The following is a 19,581-nucleotide window of genomic DNA, read 5'->3' as shown; positions in this document are numbered from 1 at the left end:
TATGTATTTACAGCCTCATCTGCTCGGCTATACTCTGCTACCAGTGTATCCTTGCCTTAATGATATCGATCTATTTACAGCTGGAGGGGGCGGTCCACAGGCTATTCCCCATCCCACCTCCGTTCCGCCGGCGTCACTGCCCTCAGATCCGCCCTTCAAGCTCTGGCCGCCTCCCCTTCGGGCTCCGGTTTTTAGCAGCCGTCAGCCGGATCTCCGCCTCGCGTCTCAGCGGTGCTCACCCCGCTCCGGGGTCAGCTGTCTTGCACTCATTACCCGGTTTCCCTTCAGCGTAGGGTCCCGGTCAGTACGATACCTCCCCAGCTCTCCTCCACTGCGACTCCGCTCTGTCTCCCTGTCCTGCGCCCGCTCTCCTTCCGCTTCTCCACGCAGCCGTTAACCGCCTCGCACCGCCTCCCTCATTCTCTCGAGCTCTGTCTCGAGCCCTCGCTCCCAAGGCTGCCTTCTAGAGCCTTCTACCTGCTCACTGCCCACCAATGTTATGTTACCCCATACCACTTTACCGGTCTATATCTGTCCAGGCTTTCCCGTCACCATGTCCCCCTTATTCCCATCCTTATTAATAAAGGGAACTGGCTCCATCTATACTCTATACTGTAGAATAGCATATGTACATCTTTCCACATTATACCCAATATAAAACCCCCGAAAGGCCATAGGCATTTACATTCTATCCTTATACAGCCCACTGGGCTACATTAGCTTTGCAGAATAGCGAACAAAAGATTCGCAAAATAGCGAATAGAATAGCGATCAGAAATTTCTTAGCAGTTTCTGAGTAGCTCGAGACTTACTCTGCCACTGCGATCAATTCAGTCAGTTTCGTTCCTGGTTTGACGTCACAAACACACCCAGCATTCGTCCAGACACTCCCCCGTTTCTCCAGCCACTCCCGCGTTTTTCCCAGAAACAGCAGCGTTTTTCCGCACACTCCCATAAAATGGCCAGTTTCCGCCCAGAAACACCCACTTCCTGTCAATCACCCTCCGATCACCAGAACGAAGAAATTTCTTTGTTAAGCCGTGAGTAAAATACCAAACTTCTTAGCAATTTTACTTGGCGCAGGCGCGGTGCGAACATTGCGCATGCGCAGTTTGCGGAAAATCGCTGCGATGCGAAGAAAAATAACGAGCGAACAACTCGGAATGAGGGCCATTGTCATTCCAAAGGCATAAACTCTACTGATATTCCCACAACTGCTGAAGATTCTCCTTCAAGCCACAGGGGGGCAGTCATGCGTCACTTTGGGTCCTGAAATTTCAAAGAGCAGCCGCTCATCTTTCTCTGGTAATGCTCTTCAAAGGCCTCGCTCTGCTGAGCCGTAAATAGGGTCTTCCAGTCACCCACTGTACCTGCCAGAGAGGGAAACAAAACGTATCCATCACCACATAAACGTAGCCTGTGCCAGATGACAGGGAATTACTCACCTGTAATACTGTAAGCAAGGCCGGTACTAGGATTTTTGTCACCCGGGGCAAGGCAGCAATCCCCTCCCTTCTCCCCCTATTGAAATCCCCCCCAATTCAAGGTACGCTACACAGAAGTACAACCTTATACACATTACACCGCACAGTACTACCCCTTATACATGTTATGCCGCACAGTAGTAGTGCCCTTTGTAGCACATTAAGCCACACAGTAGTGTCCCTTATACATGTTATGCCACACAGTAGTAGTGCCCTTTCTAGCACATTAAGCCACACAGTAGTGCCCCTTATACATGTTACGACACACAGTAGTAATGTACCTTATACACATTATGCCACACATTAGTAGTGCCCTTATACAAATTATGCCACACATTAGTTGTGCCCTTATACACCGGTAGCTAAACCAGGATTAGCAGCCTGTTGACCTGCTCCGCTTGGCCACCATGAAAAGAGACGGGATGTTCCGCAAGGCCCAGTGACTCACGGTACGCCGCCGTGAAACTTGGTCATACCCCTTTTCTGTGCACGCAGAGGGATGACTGTCCTGAATTACAGCCCCAGTCCATCCCTGCACATAGTATGAATGATATGTCGCGCAGTCTCTGCAAATTAAACAGGACGGGATCTAAGAACCAGCTTCTTGAGGCTACTGGTATGCTGGCGCCGACACTACACATCTCACCTTTTCTCATAAACCCGCTCTGTGATTGGTCAATTATTTCTTTAGGGAATTCGGAGTAATTGGCCATCGGGTTGTTCCTCATGCACTCGAAAGTGGTGAGTTTTGCAATTTTGTTTATTATGTCATCCGAGAGGTCTTTTCCCAAGAATTGCGCCACCCTCCGAATTTCTCGCAGCGGGGTCTGTGTGTTGCAGAGAATAGGAATAAAGCAGTATTAGAAAAAGATAATTTACAATGTAAAGATCAGTTTAATACTTTTCTGACGAAGGCAACAGCCGCTGTAATAAACTCTGCGCACTCTCCTTCCGGTATAGTAATGGATAACTTAACGGATGGGAGTGGCTCATGAAGTAAGGTCTAATGGCCGTGGGTAGAAGCAGCGGTCTACCTGCTCTGATCTGGCGGGGAATTAGACTGACATAGGGATCATTACACATGTCTTTCTCAGAGAGAGCCATAATTTTATGATAGGCAGACAGCGCTACAGGAATAGATCAAACAGACTGGTATTATCATCGTATCGTTATTCTCTCACCTTTTTCATATCTTCAAAAAATACGTATAACATGTCGTGTTTGTCTTTCTCTTCCCAGAATCCCTTCACGTGCTCATACCAGGATCCAAAGCCCACTGCCAACAGAGGAACCGGTGGTTAGGGAGCAAATAAGAGGCACAGACTCAGCACTGATTGCTGTATACACATAAATATTGTGCTTGTGCGTGTATGTATATATATATATATACTAGGTGATTCATTGCGCCCTACGGGCGCTCTTCACACCGTCGTAAGGGGCTACGCCCCCTTAACCCTTGCACACCCTTGTGGCGTGCAATATTTTTATTATATGGAGTATTACATCCAATCATAATTGTGTGAGTGGTTAAATATTGCACGGACAAAGGGCGTGCAATGGTTAAGGGGTGGAAGCCCCTTGCAACGGCGTGAACAGCACACGCAGGGCCTGGTGAATCACCTAGCAGGTGCTTTGGTTGGGGGAGTAGGGGGTGCGGGGAAGAGGCGGATGGGATCCAGTGGTGCCGCGGGAGGGGCGGTTGCGGTGGTGACGCAGGCGGGGGAGGGGCTGATGCAGTGGTGCCGCTGGTGGGGGAGGGTGCATGGGTGCAGTGGGTGGTGGTCCGGAGCCACTGCGGGTTGGGGAGGAGCAGTTGCGGGGTTGCCCCGGGTGAAGGAGGGGTGGATGCGGTGGTGCGGCGAGAGGTATGGGTGCGGGGTCGCTGCAGGTGGGGGAGGGGGTTCAGAGCTACTGCGGGTGCTGGAGGGTGTGTGTGTGGGTGCCGTGGATGGGGCCTGGAGGTACTTTGAGTGGGGGAGGGGTGGGTAATGCTTCTCCTGCTTCTCCTCCTGTCAGCAGCTAAGCTGCTGTCCTCCCTTTGGCAGTGGCTCTCCCAGAGACTCGCACAGCAGCCGGTCACTATTGTTAGCGCCAGTGTCCCAACGCGCCGCATTACAGAGAAGAAGATGTACGCAATAAACTACAGCTCCCAGCAGCCCTAAGGGCCGGAATGATTCAGCGCTAAGGGCTGCTGGGAGCTGTAGTTTATGTAGTGCGTCTACTTCCCTGTAATGCGGGGCGTTGGGACACCGGTGCTAACAGAGTGACTGACTGGCAGAACTGTGTGACTGGCTGAATCAATGTAAAAGGTGAGAGAGTGCTGTGCGGTGTCAGTGACACTACACACAGGCCCGGCGCTAGCCGCTCAGCAAAGGGATGCAGTGCAGGGAGGCATCAGGAAGGAGAGACGTTCTCCCTGCTCTGCATCCCTGTGCTGAGCTTCTGCTGCTCTCCCAGCTGCTGCTGCCGGCTGCTGTCACACATACAGTGGCGCCAGCAGCACAAAACCTCCTCTCCTCCTCGGCTCCGGCAGCACAAAGCCTCCTCTCTCCCCCTGCTTCCCTATGTGACATTCAGTGGCCGGGTGGGAGCCCAAGGGGACGGAGCTAGATGGGAATAAGGGGCGGAGCTAGACAGGACCATGCAGCAGCAGGAGGATGAGCTGCTACAGCTTCGGCCAGCCAGACTTAATTAGGTAAGTGTCTGGAAAGAGAGTGAGTGTGTGTGTGTGTGTGTGTGTGTGTGTGCGTGTGTGTGTGTGTGTGTGTGTATATACAGTGTCTGTGTATACTGTATATATGTGTAACTATGCATGTATGTAATGTATGTACAGTATGTATGTGTGTGTGTTTGTATATATATATATATATATATATATATATGTCTGTTGTGTGTGTATGTGTGTGTGTATGTGTGACTGCTGCATAATGTGTGTAAGCGTCACTGGTACAGGGGCCATGACATGTGTAAGCGTCTCTGGTACAGGGGGCGTTACATGTGTAAGCGTCACTGGTTCAGGGGGCGTTACATGTGTAAGCGTCTCTGGTACAGGGGGCATTACATGTGTAAGTGTCTACTACAGGGGGTATTATTTGCACTGTTCGTTTGTAAAGTATGCGAGGGTGCAAATTTATAGTTTGTATGAGGGCGCCAAACACCGTAGCACCGGCCCTGACTGCACACCCACTGCACTGCACAGCACTGTCACCTTTTACATTGATTCAGCGTCCATACATTACCCTCCGCAATATCACCCACTCTATCCGCTACATTAGCCATCTCGGGGCTTCCTGGCCGGCAGCCCAGGTGCTGTGTTGCGGAGTCAGGGCCTCTGGGGATCTGGGCGCGGCTGTGGCGGGGAGGCACTTCTGTGACATCACACGCAGAGGAGGCTCCGGGGCTCAGAGAGTATGAGGTGCAGGGAGGCCTATGAAAGCCTTCTGCTGCACCGCTTTCATACACAATTATGCCGGTGGCCGCAGCAGCTTTTGTTCCACCTGCGCCGCGGCTAGGGAGTGGGGATTGTTGATGGCGGAGGGGGCAGGCGGACAGGCAGCAGGACATAGGATGCTGCAGTAAAAGGATGTTTTCCCCTATGTACAGTGCAGAGACTTGCTGCAGATGCAGTGGCATACCCTCCAGCTGCACCTTTTTGGCAGGTACAGTTCCTTTTTTTTATGGTCTATACTGATTTTTGACTCTCCAAGCTTCCATTGAAAGTATAGGAAAAGGGGTGTGGCCACAGTGCTGTATCCGTAGCCACGCCCCTTTTTCGAATGTGTATCAATGTTTATGTGTAAAGTGTTGGAGGGTATGTTGCTGCAGATGCAGTGGGCCTATTTTGGGGTGTTGGGCTGGAGCTGCAGCTCCATCAGCCCCATTGCTAATCCTGCTCTGTGAAAACACAGCAAACAGAGGGCAGAGCCTCCCATTGGATGTAACCTGTGTGGGAGGGCGTATCTCGCCCAATCAGCTGTGGACTGGGTGTGATAGACTTGCCACTAACCCAATGAGAGCTCCTAGCCACGCCCAGCGTTAGAGGTCCAGGCACTTTCACCTTTTACATTGATTCAGCCAGTCACTCAGTTCTGCCAGCCAGTCACTATTGTTAGCACCAGTGTCCCAACGCACCGCATTATAGGGAAGTAGACGCACTAAATAAACTACAGCTCCCAGCAGCCCTTAGCGCAGAAGCATTCCGCCCCTTAGGGCTGCTGGGAGCTGTAGTTTATTGCGTACATCTTCTTCCCTCTAATGCCGCGCATTGGGACACCGGCGCAAACAATAGTGACTGCCTGCTGTGCGAGTCTCCGGGAGAGCCACTGCCAAAGGGAGGACAGCAGCTTAGCTGCTGACAGGAGGAGAAGCAGGATAAGCATTACCCGCCCCTCCCCCACTCACAGTACCTCCGGGCCCCATCCGCGGCACCCCCACACACACCCTCCAGCACCCGCGATAGCTCCGGACCCCCTCCCCCACCCGCAGCGACCACGTACCTCCCGCCGCACCACCGCATCCGCCCCTCCCCCACTCGGGCCAACCCCGTAACTGCTCCTCCCCCAACCGCAGCGGCTCCAGACCACCACTGCAACCGCCCCTCCCGTGGCACCCCAGGATCCCATCCGCCTCTTCCCCGCACCCCCTACTCCCCCAACCAAAGCACCTACTAGGTGATTCACCAGGCCCTGCGTGCGCTGTTCACGCCGTTGCAAGGGGCTTCCACCCCTTTACCATTGCACGCCCTTTGTCCATGCAATATTTAACCACTCACATAATTATGATTGGATGTAATACTCCATATAATAAAAATATTGCACGCCACAAGGGTGTGCAAGGGTTAAGGGGGCGTAGCCCCTTACAACGGTGTGAAGAGCGCCCGTAGGGCGCGATGAATCACCTAGTATATATATATAACGTAAATGATATTGCTATTTCTTACGATTATAAGGTAATTGATTAATAGGCTGCTAAGACAAATAGATAACTGCAGCACATTGTTCCTATATGCCAGACTTTCCCAAACTCCGACACTACAGGCCAGGTTTTAAGGATATCCATGCTTGAGTCTGCATGGTTAAATCAAATTGACTGAGATACTAAGCCACCTGTGGTTAAGCATGGATATCCTTAAAACGTGGACTGTAATAACTCAGCCATATACTGTAGCACTCTAATGCTGGGTACACAACGGCAGATATATCGTGATCCCGTCAATGGGTGTGTACCCGACATATGTCTGTGAACCATAGGCGTTTCTATAATGGGTGCAGTGTGTGCGGTGCACACGGGCCCCTGGGTCCAGGGGAGCCCATATCACACACACTGCACCCATAGAATATACTTACCCCTCCGGAGGCCCTGCTGTACGGGCACAGATCACTTGTAAAATGGCCGCCGCAGCCATTTCCATGATCTCATCTCTCACCAAGCTCGGTCTCTGATAGCAATGGGCTGCAGGTTTGATGATATTGACAACAGGGGGCACAGGAATAATCTGCGAATTCGGGGACTGCCTGAGGACGTCGCTCCCCAAAATGTTGAATCTGCTCTGACCAAAATATTCAATGAACTTTTGGGTGCGGACTCCGACTACCAGATGGTGTTTGACAGGGCGCACCGGGCCTTGTGTCTTAGAGGGGCCTCAATGGAAAGACCACGCAACGTTATCTGCAGACTCCACTATTTTCAGGAAAAGGAGGAGATACTTAAAGCAGCCAGATGTGCTCCAGACATTGCTTTTGATGGTCATAGGATACAAATTTTTCCGGACCTCTCGTGGTCTACCCTGCAACAGAGACGTCTTCTCCGCCCCCTCACAGACGAATTAAAAAAACGAAACATCAAATTTCATTGAGGATTCCCCTTATCCATTCAGGCGACCTACAAATGGGCCCTTCTTGTCTTACAGGAATTTGAAGATGTTAAGGACTTCTGTTCTACTTTGGACATCCCTGCCCCAGTTCTTCCTAATTGGCTAGACCCGTTTGAACTTTCAATGTCACCTCCGCCTCGTACGGAACAGTGGCAGAGAGTCCATAACACTAGGAGGCGACGACGAGGTGTCTGAGGCCATCACGGCTGCCACAGTTGACGCTGATAACACGGGATGACAATTGCGGGCTGGACTCCAAGTTAAAGTCTCCATGGACACGTGAATATTTGACATATTTAGTATGTTTTTGATATGTTGTTTTTTCTTTTTTGTTGTGTCCTTCAACTGATGGTCAAATAGTCTACTGTCTGCGATTGTTTAGGTAATTGACTGCCTCTCGTGGCTGCTCAAACACTGCCACTTCCTATCAGGTCATGTTCTTTGTTTTTGTTTTTTGTTTTTTTGGGTTATAGGAATGTGTCATTTCTATGCAAGATTTATATTGCCTATGGTGCCATTTTGCCTTTGGCTCTCAGTACTCTACTTAATTTCGTAGTCTGTTGATCCAGTTTCTTTTTTTTTTTCCTTCGAGCTGTTCTGTTTGCTGAATACTTTTGTTTCATATTTCAGTGCCGTATAATGGTGATGTATCCCGGTTCCCCTCTGATTCCCCTTGCTCTGCTGTATATTTCTAGATCATGGGCCGTGTGTGGTTTCCCATGACTAATAATGCAGAGTATTGCTGTTCTACTAACAGTAATTTTCTTTGTTTCTCATTGTCTACGTCTTTCCCCCCTGTCTTTCCTCTTGTGTTTTCCTTCCTCCCCTCCCCCAATTGGATGCGGTGTAATGGGTAGTTATCCTCTCAGCATGGTAAAAAAGTCGCCACGGTGTTGTGGCAGCATCGGGATTACCTGGTAACCTGCCAATATGGCTAACTTGAAGTTAATATCGTTTAATGTGAAGGGCCTTAACATCCCTGAGAAGAGATCCCGGCTTCTTCACTCCCTACATGTCGATAAAGTGGACGTGGTGTTCCTCCAGGAGACACACTTTAAAAGAGGTGCCTCTCCGAAGCTGCACTCACGTCATTTTCCACAGGGATTTTATAATGATTTCTCGGGAGCTAAGGCTAAGAGAGTTGCAATCTTATTTGCCAAACACATTAGATTGAGTGATATATCGGAGGTTCCTATTGGGGATGGGAGGGGCCTACTGGTGAAGGCTACTATTGCCAACCAAATTTTTACATTTGTTAACTTTAATCTGCCCAATCAGGGTCAGCTCCATTTTATAAGGGAGGCTTTGGAATTGATAGAGAAAAATTTGGAAGGGGTGTTGGTGGTAGGAGGAGACCTTAATTGGGTATTGGAGCCTCCTATAGATACCTCAACCGGTGCACCCAGATCTTCTTTAAAAGATATCAAACACTTTAAATCAATTTTGCATGACTTCCAACTAATAGATACCTGGCGGCTTCTCCGCCCTAAAGATAGAGACTACACGTTTTACTCTTACCCACATAATTGCTATACCCGTATAGATTATCTCTGTGTGGACCACAAATCTCTAGATTTTCTTGTAGATGCCACAATAGGTCAAATAGTTGGCTCTGACCATGCCCCCATTACTCTTATCCTATCTTTACACCACCCTCACCCGCGCCAATGGCGATGGCGCTTTAATTAGTAATTTCTCAGAGACACAGACTGTCGGGGCCAAATAGAAAACACTATTGAGGATTACATTGCTCTTAATCTGACTGACGAGGTCTCCCCGGTGACGGTGTGGGAAGCCCATAAATGCGTGATTCGAGGTAAATGCATCCAACTGGGTTCCCGCCTCAAAAAACAAAAAACTGAATGCCATGATGCCCTACTTGCTAAAATTAAATGACTAGAACTTACACATAAATCTACGCTAATTTCTGATGTGTTAGCGGAGCTACAAGAAGCACGGTCCTCCCTAAATAGTTTGCTGAATGAGGGCACCCGCAGGGCGTTTCGCTGCTCCTGACATAAATTTCATAGGTGGGGTAATAAACCTGGAAAGCTTCTTGCCCGTGCCTTACGAGCTCAAAGATCCCTGACTTATCTTAAGGAGATTAAGGATTCCTCTGGTGTGCCTCATGCCTCTGATAATAAGATGGCTGAGATCTTTCATACGTATTACACTGATCTCTATAATTTGACATCGCTGCGCACCCATTGTGAGCAGTCAGTTCATGAGAAGGCAGTAGAGGACTTCCTAGAAGAGATTAAATTCCCGTCACTCTCCACAGATGTGACATCAGCCCTTGAAGACCCCTATACAGATAGTGAACTCATGACCACCCTGAAATCCTCCCCATCTGGTAAAAGTCCGGGCCCCGATGGCTTCCCCATATCTTATTACAAAATGTTTCAAGATAAACTTCTCCCTCTTTTGCTCCGTACTTGCAACTCAGTCTTTCCACAGGCCCCTTTCTCGAATCAGTCCTTAGGGGCGCACATCACTGCCAAACCTAAAGATGGCAAAGATCCATCATTGCCTTCCAGTTACAGGTCAATCTCCCTCCTTAACGTAGATATTAAATTATATGCCAAGCTCATAGCGAACCGCCTGAGTTTATTACTACCAGAGATGATTCACCCTGACCAGGTTGGTTTTGTTCGGGGTAGGGAAGCAAGGGATAATACCATAAGGGTGATTGACCTGATAGACCATGCAAGATCAGTTAAGACTCCTATGATGCGTCTTTCCATAGATGCTGAGAAAGCCTTCGACCATATAGACTGGGTCTTTATGGAAGCGATACTGCGACGACTGGGCCTGGGTGAAGTGTTCTTACAAAAAATCCTTGCGCTGTATCGGGCTCCCTCTACGCAGGTGCGGATAAACGGACTATTTTCTGACCCAATAACCATCTCTAATGGGACCAGACAGGGATGCCCATTGTCACCATTAATATTTGTTGTCTGCATAGAGGCTCTGGCTAGAGCCATTAGACAGAGACCTGATATCTCTGGATTGAAAGTTGGTGAAAATGAACATAAGCTTGCGTTATTTGCAGATGACCTCCTGGCGGTCGTCACAAACCCTGCTGTATCATGACCTAATCTTATGAAAGAATTTTCTCGTTTTGGGGCATTATCTAATTTTAAGATTAATTATACTAAATCGACGTCTCTTAATGTCTCCCTCTCTACTGGATTAGTCTCGTCCCTGAGGGCTGCGTTTCCCTTCACTTGGCATCCCACTCATATTAAATACTTAGGCATTTTAATCCCCTCCTCTCTATCTACTACAGTCACTTTAAATCCTCTCCCTTTATTGCAGAAGCTGCAGGGGGAAATGACGCAGTGGCTCAAGCAGAAATTTTCCTGGTTAGGCCGTATGAGTATTGTGAAAATGAATATACTACCAAGATTGCTATATCTTTTCCAGACTATCCCCTTGAAGCTCCCCCATCAGTTTCTGGTAGACACACATAAGGCAATTAGTCGATTTGTTTGGGGTGGCAGGAAACCCAGGTTTAAACATTACTACTTATTTTATAGGAGGGCCCACGGGGGCCAACAGTTACCCATGATATCGGCATATTATCAGGCTACGATTTCGAATAGGATCCTAGACTGGTCATGACCTGACGCCAGTTCCAAACAGTGGGTGGACGTGGAGAGACGGTCCTCGGGTCTATATTTGTAGGCAGTACCCTGGCTTAGGATCATTGGCCGCTCCTCACATTTGACGGTTGGACCCACTTTGGCTCTCTGGAGAGTGCTACGTTATAAATTGGGTCTTTCTTCGTCAAATTCTCTGCTTCTCCCATTTCTTAACAACCTATTGTTTGTGCCGGGTCTTGGAGAGGCGCGACCGCAAGATGGAAGTTGGCGGGCTTGACTAGGATATCACATTTACTCTCAGGGGGAAAGGTTAAATCTTTTAATGAACTCAGGGAGGGCACTGATATTCCTGCGACTGACTTTTGGTTCTATCTTCAGACCCGTCACTTTATTTTGTCACAAAGGACAACTGCTGCACTAACAGGGGACATCACACCTTTTGAAGCAATGTGTTCCCAATCTTCCGAACCCATCCATGTTAAATCGGGTATATATAAGATATTATTGCATGGTCATTTCACGGGAGTTCCCACTTTTTGTACAACATGGGACACTGACCTTATACCTCGAGGGATACATATTAATTGGAAAAAACATTGTGAAACTATGTCGCGTTGCTCTACAAGTTTCGAGGTGATGGAAACACAATATAAACTGCTTACTAGGTCGTATCGATGTCCCTTCCTTTTGCATAAGTTCTTTCCTTCTGTGTCCCCCCTGTGTTGGAGGTGTGACAGAGAACGAGGCACCCTCATTCACATATGGTGGGACTGCCCTCTGATTACTGCCTTTTGGGACAGGGTTATTCAAATTTCCTCCGAAATCCGGTGGGTTTCAGGCTCCTACTGAGCTTGACTTCTGGCTACTCTCCCATGCTGCAATACCACTAGCAAAATACAAACACTCCTTTCTCAAACATCTTAATAACGCAGCGAGAGCTGTAGTGCCGGTTCACTGGAAGTCTCCGAACCCCCCCAGGGATCTGGGAATGGTTCCAGAGGATAGAATTTTACAGAGCCATGGTGGATATTTTTCATTCAGTACTGGAAAAACACTCTGATTATGTTGCTACGTGGTCCTCTTGGCTGGATTTTAAATCTACCTCCACCTACAAAGACCAGATCCCACTAGACTCATCATGATACCGATTACCTCTGTAGACCACTTCACTGAATAGACTTCACACTTATAATTAGATGCGATTGGTTAGCTCACTCATTCCCTCCCCCTGACTCTACCCTCTCCCTCTACCCTTTGTCTTATCTTCTTCTTCTTCTTAATATAAGTTGTGATTTCAATGTACTTTGTCGTACTTTCTTTTTTTGTTTTCTATACACACTGAACATGTTATTGCTGATCCTCTGATATATACTGAGAACTTAGCTACTTCCTTGACGGATCAATTATATATATTATTTTTTCGTTTTCTTTGTGTATTGTTGAGGTTATACCAATGTACTGTGATATGTTGTTCTTCTGATCTATGTGTTTGTACTATATTGAATTATTTGTAACATCTTCATTTCTTTTGAAAAACCAAAATAAAGAATATATAAAAATGTGACAGTTGGTGATACACAGTGCAGCTGCTGGGTGACATGGAAAACGTGAACCGTGTGGGGTCCTGAGGACCGAGTTTGAGAACCACTAGAATAGAGAATTACAACAAAATGTTAGTTTTTATCCAAGGTTATCTATAATATTCACTTAATTTGCTCTGGAGGAGGTTACGTTGATGATGTACCATGGTAATACTTGTCATTTTATGATGCATCGCCGCATCCCACTAGACATCACATGAAGATTTTGGCTCTCCCGATAACAGCTATCCTTTGCGATGTGGGGACTTCCGGGTTTAGGACCCATGAGTCCGTGTGTGCATGCGCCGTATGACGTGTGCCCCGGTGGAAGCTGGGAGGGATCCAATTGGATCCCTCTCAGACAGCAATGCGAATAGAAGCCCATCATGTAAAGATGACGTTACCCATCGAGTTCAAGCTCTGTAATGTATCGCATTCCGGAATTGGTGCATACGCGGTAAGTGGCCAAACTACTGAAAAAAATTTTTATGGAAGATTTGACCATGAAATGCCATTTGGTGCATCCTATCCATTAGCAGAAGAAATCATTTAAAAATAAGATGACAGAAGACATCATCCTTCTTGTCACAGTAAGTTCTGCCCCGATACACAGGCCCATTGTCTGTTTTAGCGCAATATTCTGGGGCCACTACATTTACTGAGGCAGCAGGACGTAGCAAGGTGAGATTATGGCATTCTTGAGACACACACACATATTCTTACTCCCTTTCCGGGGATGACCTTCATAAGTCGATGCTTGGTAACCATCCGATATTGGGATTGTGATAGTTGCCACCATTACACCATCTTTCCAATGGCTGACACCAGGAAGGGCCCGAGGGCCAGAGTCACGCGCTTTGTCAATGTCAGATGTAGTTGATCGGTTTTTCTTTTATATGGTTTATGTACAAACCATCAATAGTGACGTCCGATGGTCCTGATAGTTGCAGTGGTGATCCTCAGATGAATGCAGTACGGCTGTACAACACCGGCTGTACAACAACAGTACGACTTCCCTGCGGCTGTACAACACCATAGGCTGTGGCCACACACAGCTGTACAGTGGAACCCGCTTGGTAGGAAGGGGCGTTTTGGGGTCACACATATGCGGCATTTGCCGGATGCCGCAGAACAGGATCCGGCCTGTGCCACGACCGGATTTCAACTAGAACACAGTGCGGCACGGCCGTACTGTGTGATCACATACAATCAAATGTATGTGTTCTTGAAATCCGATCATCCCGTCATCTGGCTCATCCGCAACATGCTGCGGTTGAGTCTGGTGGATGTGGCACTGCCACATATGTGTGGGCGGCCGGATAGGAGCCCATGTGCAGACTCCTTCCTGCCGAGCGGGTCCTGCTAAAACGCAATGTGTGGCCCCAGTCTTACAAATCAGGATCAGGCCCAGAGTCGCAGCTGTCACGCATGCATAAGTGCATTGAAAATGAATTGTTCATTCCTGTGTGGTGACTGGAGGGAATGCAGAAGCAGGGATGGCCTGTCTCGTGGCCATATTATGGGAGTATTGCCGGCACACATTGGAGGCCAGACTCTGACAGAGAATCTGCACCTGACATAGGACTGGTGCAGTGTTGACACTACGACCAATGGCGGAGACTCTAAATACACCCCAAGCACAACTGCAGCGCCTGGAGATGCTGGAAGTGGGCGTGTCAGTCTTTGCACAGTCACACGCACAGATGCACACCGGGGAAGGGCTTGTAGCGGTACTAGCATAATGTCACACACGTGTGACCCGCAAAAGACACTCACACGGACGCCCCTGTGTCTTACTCGGAATGAGGCCCCTCAGTGTTGTCCGTAGCAGAGCTTTTATGTACATGCACAAACTTCAGCCACCGGCAGTACATGCACACTAGCAAACCATGGATGTACATGCGATGGCGGCAGGACATCCTCGGGCAAGCTGCAGTGGTGGCAGTGCCGCCATTATTCCATAGCCCCATTCCTAGTCCTTTCCAGTGTTTCCAGCCTGACTAAAAGCAACATTACAGTCTGCATGATAGTAATGTAATGATAGTAATGATAGTGTTGGAAGTGGAGTGTGCTACTACAGACTCCATGTTGTTTCCTACTGAACATGCACGGCACCATTTTGTCACTGTGTACGGCTGTGCACCACTCGGCTCCAGTGAGACCCGAAATATCTCTGCTCCAGAGCGATCCTGCACCGCTAACTGCATCCTGCATACACTCACCGGCTGGTGAGCTGTTTAACACACCGCTCCGCTCAAGCTCTGCTCCATCCAACCAGTGTGTATAACAGTGAGTACAGCTGAACCCAGAACTACTGCAGTACACCACTCCACTGGTTAATCACGTGGGCTGTTCATAGTTGTAAGGCATATGCTGCTGTGTGTGTTTACTCTGCTCTATCCTTAAGCCTGTACACACAAACATTTCCAACAACTAGGAGACGGAGCCCTCTCCCGCTCCAGTGCCGCTACTCACCGTCTCCCTTCATAAATCGCTCCACATAGTTTTCAAAAGACACCGGCTCAGGGTGGAACAGTAGAATTTTGTCGAAGTGATAGTAGGAAGTCATAGTGTCTCGGGCGTTTCGGGCCACGTATATCACCTGGAGGGGACAACAATGCCGACACATTATCTCATCCATGACATTTCTGACCAACCATTAACCAAACCACCAAATAGCCCATACCTTGCAGTTGTGCTTCCAAAAAGACGGGGGAACCAGCTGGATGGGTAGGTGACTCTTCAGCACCCGGGGTGAGGGCATCGCATTCACTTCTTCTATCCCTGCAATGATCAGATCAGAGGGACAACATTATCCACCAGAACACTCACGAGGGAGACACTGCTGGCTCTGAGCCTAGAGGTCGGTTACATCTCTGCCGACCTGGTACAGCCGACTGCACTATACACACATTACTTCTGTAATCTGCAGCCTCGCTCTACATCCTACATACCATCTGCAGCTCCTACTACATCCTATATATTATCTGCAGCCTCTACATCCTACATACCGTCTGCAGCTCCTACTACATCCTATTAGAGATGAGCGGGTTCGGTTCCTCGGGATCCGAACCCCCCCGAACTTCACCTATTTTACACGGGTCCGAGGCAGCCTTGGATCTTCCCGCCTTGCTCGATTATCCAGAACACGCCCGAACGTCATCATCCCGCTGTCGGATTCTCGCGAGATTCGTATTCTATATAAGGAGCCGCGCGTCGCCGCCATTTTCACTCGTGCTTTGGAGATTGAACGGAGAGGACGTGACTGCGTTCTCTCCTTGAAAAGCTCCGTAATCTGTGCTCGGTGTGCTGAAAATATCTGTGGTCAGTGTGCTGCAAATAATCTGTGCTCAGTGTGCTGAAAATATCTACGTTCTCTGCCTGAAAACGCTCCATATCTGTGCTCAGTGTGCTGCAAATATCTGATCAGTGTGCTGCATTGTGGGGACTGGGGACCACCAGTATATATTATATACTTTTCTATAGCTTCTATACTGCTTGTCAGGACACATGTGTCACAGTTACACTGCTCTGTACTGATATATACAGTAATATATATACTTTTCTATAGCTTCTATACTGCTTGTCAGGACACATGGTCACAGTTACACCGCTCTGTACTGATATATACAATAATATATATACTTTTCTATAGCTTCTATACTGCTTGTCAGGACACATGTGTCACAGTTACACTGCTCTGTACTGATATATACAGTAATATATATACTTTTCTATAGCCTCTATACTGCTTGTCAGGACACATGTGTCACAGTTACACCGCTCTATACTGATATACAATAATATATATACTTTTCTATAGCTTCTATACTGCTTGTCAGGACACATGTGTCACAGTTACACTGCTCTGTACTGATATATACAATAATCTATATACTTTTCTATAGCATCTATACTGCTTGTTAGGACACATGTTCTCAGTTACACCGCTCTGTACTGATATATACAATAATATATATACTTTTCTATAGCTTCTATACTGCTCGTCAGGACACATGTGTCACAGTTACACTGCTCTGTACTGATATACAATAATATATATACTTTTCTATAGCTTCTATACTGCTTGTCAGGACACACATGTGTCACAGTTACACTGCTCTGTACTGATATATACAGTAATATATATACTTTTCTTATTTTCTATAGCTTCTATACTGCTTGTCAGGACACACATGTGTCACAGTTACACCGCTCTGTACTGATATATACAGTAATATATATACTTTTCTATAGCTTCTATACTGCTTGTCATGACACATGTGTCACAGTTACACTGCTCTGTACTGATATATACAATAATATATATACTTTTCTATAGCTTCTATACTGCTTGTCAGGACACATGTGTCACAGTTACACCGCTCTGTACTGATATATACAATAATATATATATACTTTTCTATAGCTTCTATACTGCTTGTCAGGACACATGTGTCACAGTTACACCGCTCTGTGCTGATATATACAATAATTTCAAATAATTTTCTATACCTTCTATACTGCTTGTTAGGACACACATGTGTCACAGTTACACCGCTCTGTACTGATATATACAATAATTTTAAATCATTTTCTATAGCTTCTATACTGCTTGTCAGGACACATGTGTCACAGTTACACCGCTCTGTACTGATATATATACAATAATATATATACTTTTCTATAGCTTCTAGTATTACAGTGCAGCATTTTGGTGACCAACAGTATACATATATAGTACAGTACAGTAGGCCATTGCTATATTACTGGCATATAATTCCACACATTAAAAAATGGAGAACAAAAATGTGGAGGTTAAAATAGGGAAAGATCAAGATCCACTTCCACCTCATGCTGAAGCTGCTGCCACTAGTCATGGCCGAGACGATGAAATGCCATCAACGTCGTCTGCCAAGGCCGATGCCCAATGTCATAGTAGAGAGCATGTAAAATTTAAAAACAAAAGTTCAGTAAAATGACCCAAAAATCAAAATGAAAAGCGTCTGAGGAGAAGCGTAAACTTGCCAATATGCCAATTACGACACAAAGTGGCAAGGAACGGCTGAGGCCCTGGCCTATATTCATGGCTAGTGGTTCAGCTTCACATGAGGATGGAAGCACTCATCCTCCCGCTAGAAAAATGAAAAGACTTAAGCTGGCAAAAGCACAGCAAAGAACTGTGCGTTCTTCTAAATCACAAATCCCCAAGGAGAGTCCAATTGTGTCGGCTGAGATGCCTGACCTTCCCAACACTGGACGGGAAGAGGTGGCGCCTTCCACCATTTGCACGCCCCCTGCAAGTGCTGGAAGGAGCACCCACAGTCCAGTTCCTGATAGTCAAATTGAAGATGTCAGTGTTGAAGTACACCAGGATGAGGATATGGGTGTTGCTGGCGCTGAGGAGGAAATTGACAAGGAGGATTCTGATGGTGAGGTGGTTTGTTTAAGTCAGGCACCCGGGGAGACACCTGTTGTCCGTGGGAGGAATATGGCCATTGACATGCCTGGTCAAATTACAAAAAAAAATCACCTCTTCGGTGTGGACTTATTTTAACAGAAATGCGGACAACAGGTGTCAAGCCATGTGTTGCCTTTGTCAAGCTGTAATAAGTAGGGGTAAAGACGTTAACCACCTAGGAACATCCTCCCTTATACGTCACCTGGAGCGCATTCATCAGAAGTCATTGACAAGTTCAAAACTTTGGGTGACAGAGGAAGCAGTCCACTGACAACTAAATCCCTTCCTCTTGTACCCAAGCTCCTGCAAACCACATCACCAACTCCCTCAGTGTCAATTTCCTCCTTAGAAAGGAGCGCCAATAGTCCTGCAGGCCATGTCACTGGCAAGTCTGACGAGTCCTCTCCTAACTGGGATTCCTCTGATGGATCCTTGAGTGTAACGCCTACTGCTGCTGGCGCTGCTGTTGTTGCTGCTGGGAGTCGATCGTCATCCCAGAGGGGAAGTCGGAAGACCACTTGTACTACTTCCAGTAAGTAATTGACTGTCCAACAGTCCTTTGCGAGGAAGATGAAATATCACAGCCGTCATCCTGCTGCAAAGCAGATAACTCAGGCCTTGGAAGCTGCTGTGGTGTTAAACGTGTGTCCGGTATCCGGTATAATATTAATCATTTATATTGATTGCGCCATCAGGTATATTCTTTTCAGTGTGTCCGGTATCCACTGTTAATTCACAGGGAATTAGAGAATTGATTGAGGTACTGTGTCCCCGGTACCAAATACCATCTAGGTTCCATTTCTCTAGGCAGGCGACACCGAGAATGTACACAGACGTCAGAAAAAGAGTCACCAGTGTCCTAAAAAATGCAGTTGTACCCAATGTCCACTTAACCACGGACATGTGGACAAGTGGAGCAAGGCAGACTCAGGACTATATGACTGTGACAGCCCACTGGGTAGATGTATTGCCTCCCGCAGCAAGAACAGCAGAGACGGCACCAGTAGCAGCATCTCGCAAACGCCAACTCGTTCCTAGGCAGGCTACGCTTTGTATCACCGCTTTCCATATGATAATGCTGATTTATCAACAGGAATGAAAAGCTATACCTTATACACACTTTAAATACACTTTACCATGGAGCCGCTGCGGCCGCTAAACTTAATACACACTCTACGCACCTTTCACGCTGTTAGCGTACAGAGTCCCGTACCGTGTATGGACTTTGCGTACAAACGCCGCACTGACGGTACAAAGTACATACAGCGCGTACACACCCAATGAATACACTTTAAACCTTATACAGCAATGCAATGCGATACTAATACACTTTAAACCTTAGCAGGGAAAGGAAGACACGACACCAGTCTGTAGTTAAACCACTGGGTTCCGACACCACAGCGTATTATTGCTGAAAGGGGGTTACAATACAAACAATATAATACAACAGAATAATGGCTACAATCAATGGTACATACGTGAGTGGATTCGCCGCGCTACCCAGATCTGGTCCTCGGTCATCTGATAGATAACTTTGTGAGTCTTGTGTCAGACCAGGCCTGCAGCAGCTCTCTTTATA

The 19,581-nt window shown here is 47.4% G+C and overlaps 1 protein-coding gene across 1 annotated transcript in view; it reads right to left on the bottom strand.

Annotated features, from left to right (window-relative positions):
• Positions 1-1,045: 1,045 nt before the first annotated feature.
• The window catches only part of LOC134948129 (sulfotransferase 1C1-like), a 42,526-nt gene continuing 23,990 nt past the window's right edge, over positions 1,046-19,581 (bottom strand). Inside the window, exons 3-7 of the mRNA XM_063935932.1 lie at positions 15,228-15,325; positions 15,017-15,143; positions 2,666-2,760; positions 2,131-2,311; positions 1,046-1,370 (exon numbers count right to left, since the gene is read on the bottom strand). Of these exons, the coding sequence (XP_063792002.1) occupies positions 1,258-1,370; positions 2,131-2,311; positions 2,666-2,760; positions 15,017-15,143; positions 15,228-15,325 (614 nt within the window). The 3' untranslated portion in view covers positions 1,046-1,257. The remainder of the gene's footprint in view (positions 1,371-2,130; positions 2,312-2,665; positions 2,761-15,016; positions 15,144-15,227; positions 15,326-19,581) is intronic.

This window comes from Pseudophryne corroboree, chromosome 8 (assembly GCF_028390025.1).
Source record: "Pseudophryne corroboree isolate aPseCor3 chromosome 8, aPseCor3.hap2, whole genome shotgun sequence".
Lineage (NCBI taxonomy): Eukaryota > Metazoa > Chordata > Amphibia > Anura > Myobatrachidae > Pseudophryne > Pseudophryne corroboree.
The sequence above is the reverse complement of the archived record's forward strand: the minus strand, read 5'-3'. Positions and strand labels throughout refer to the sequence as shown.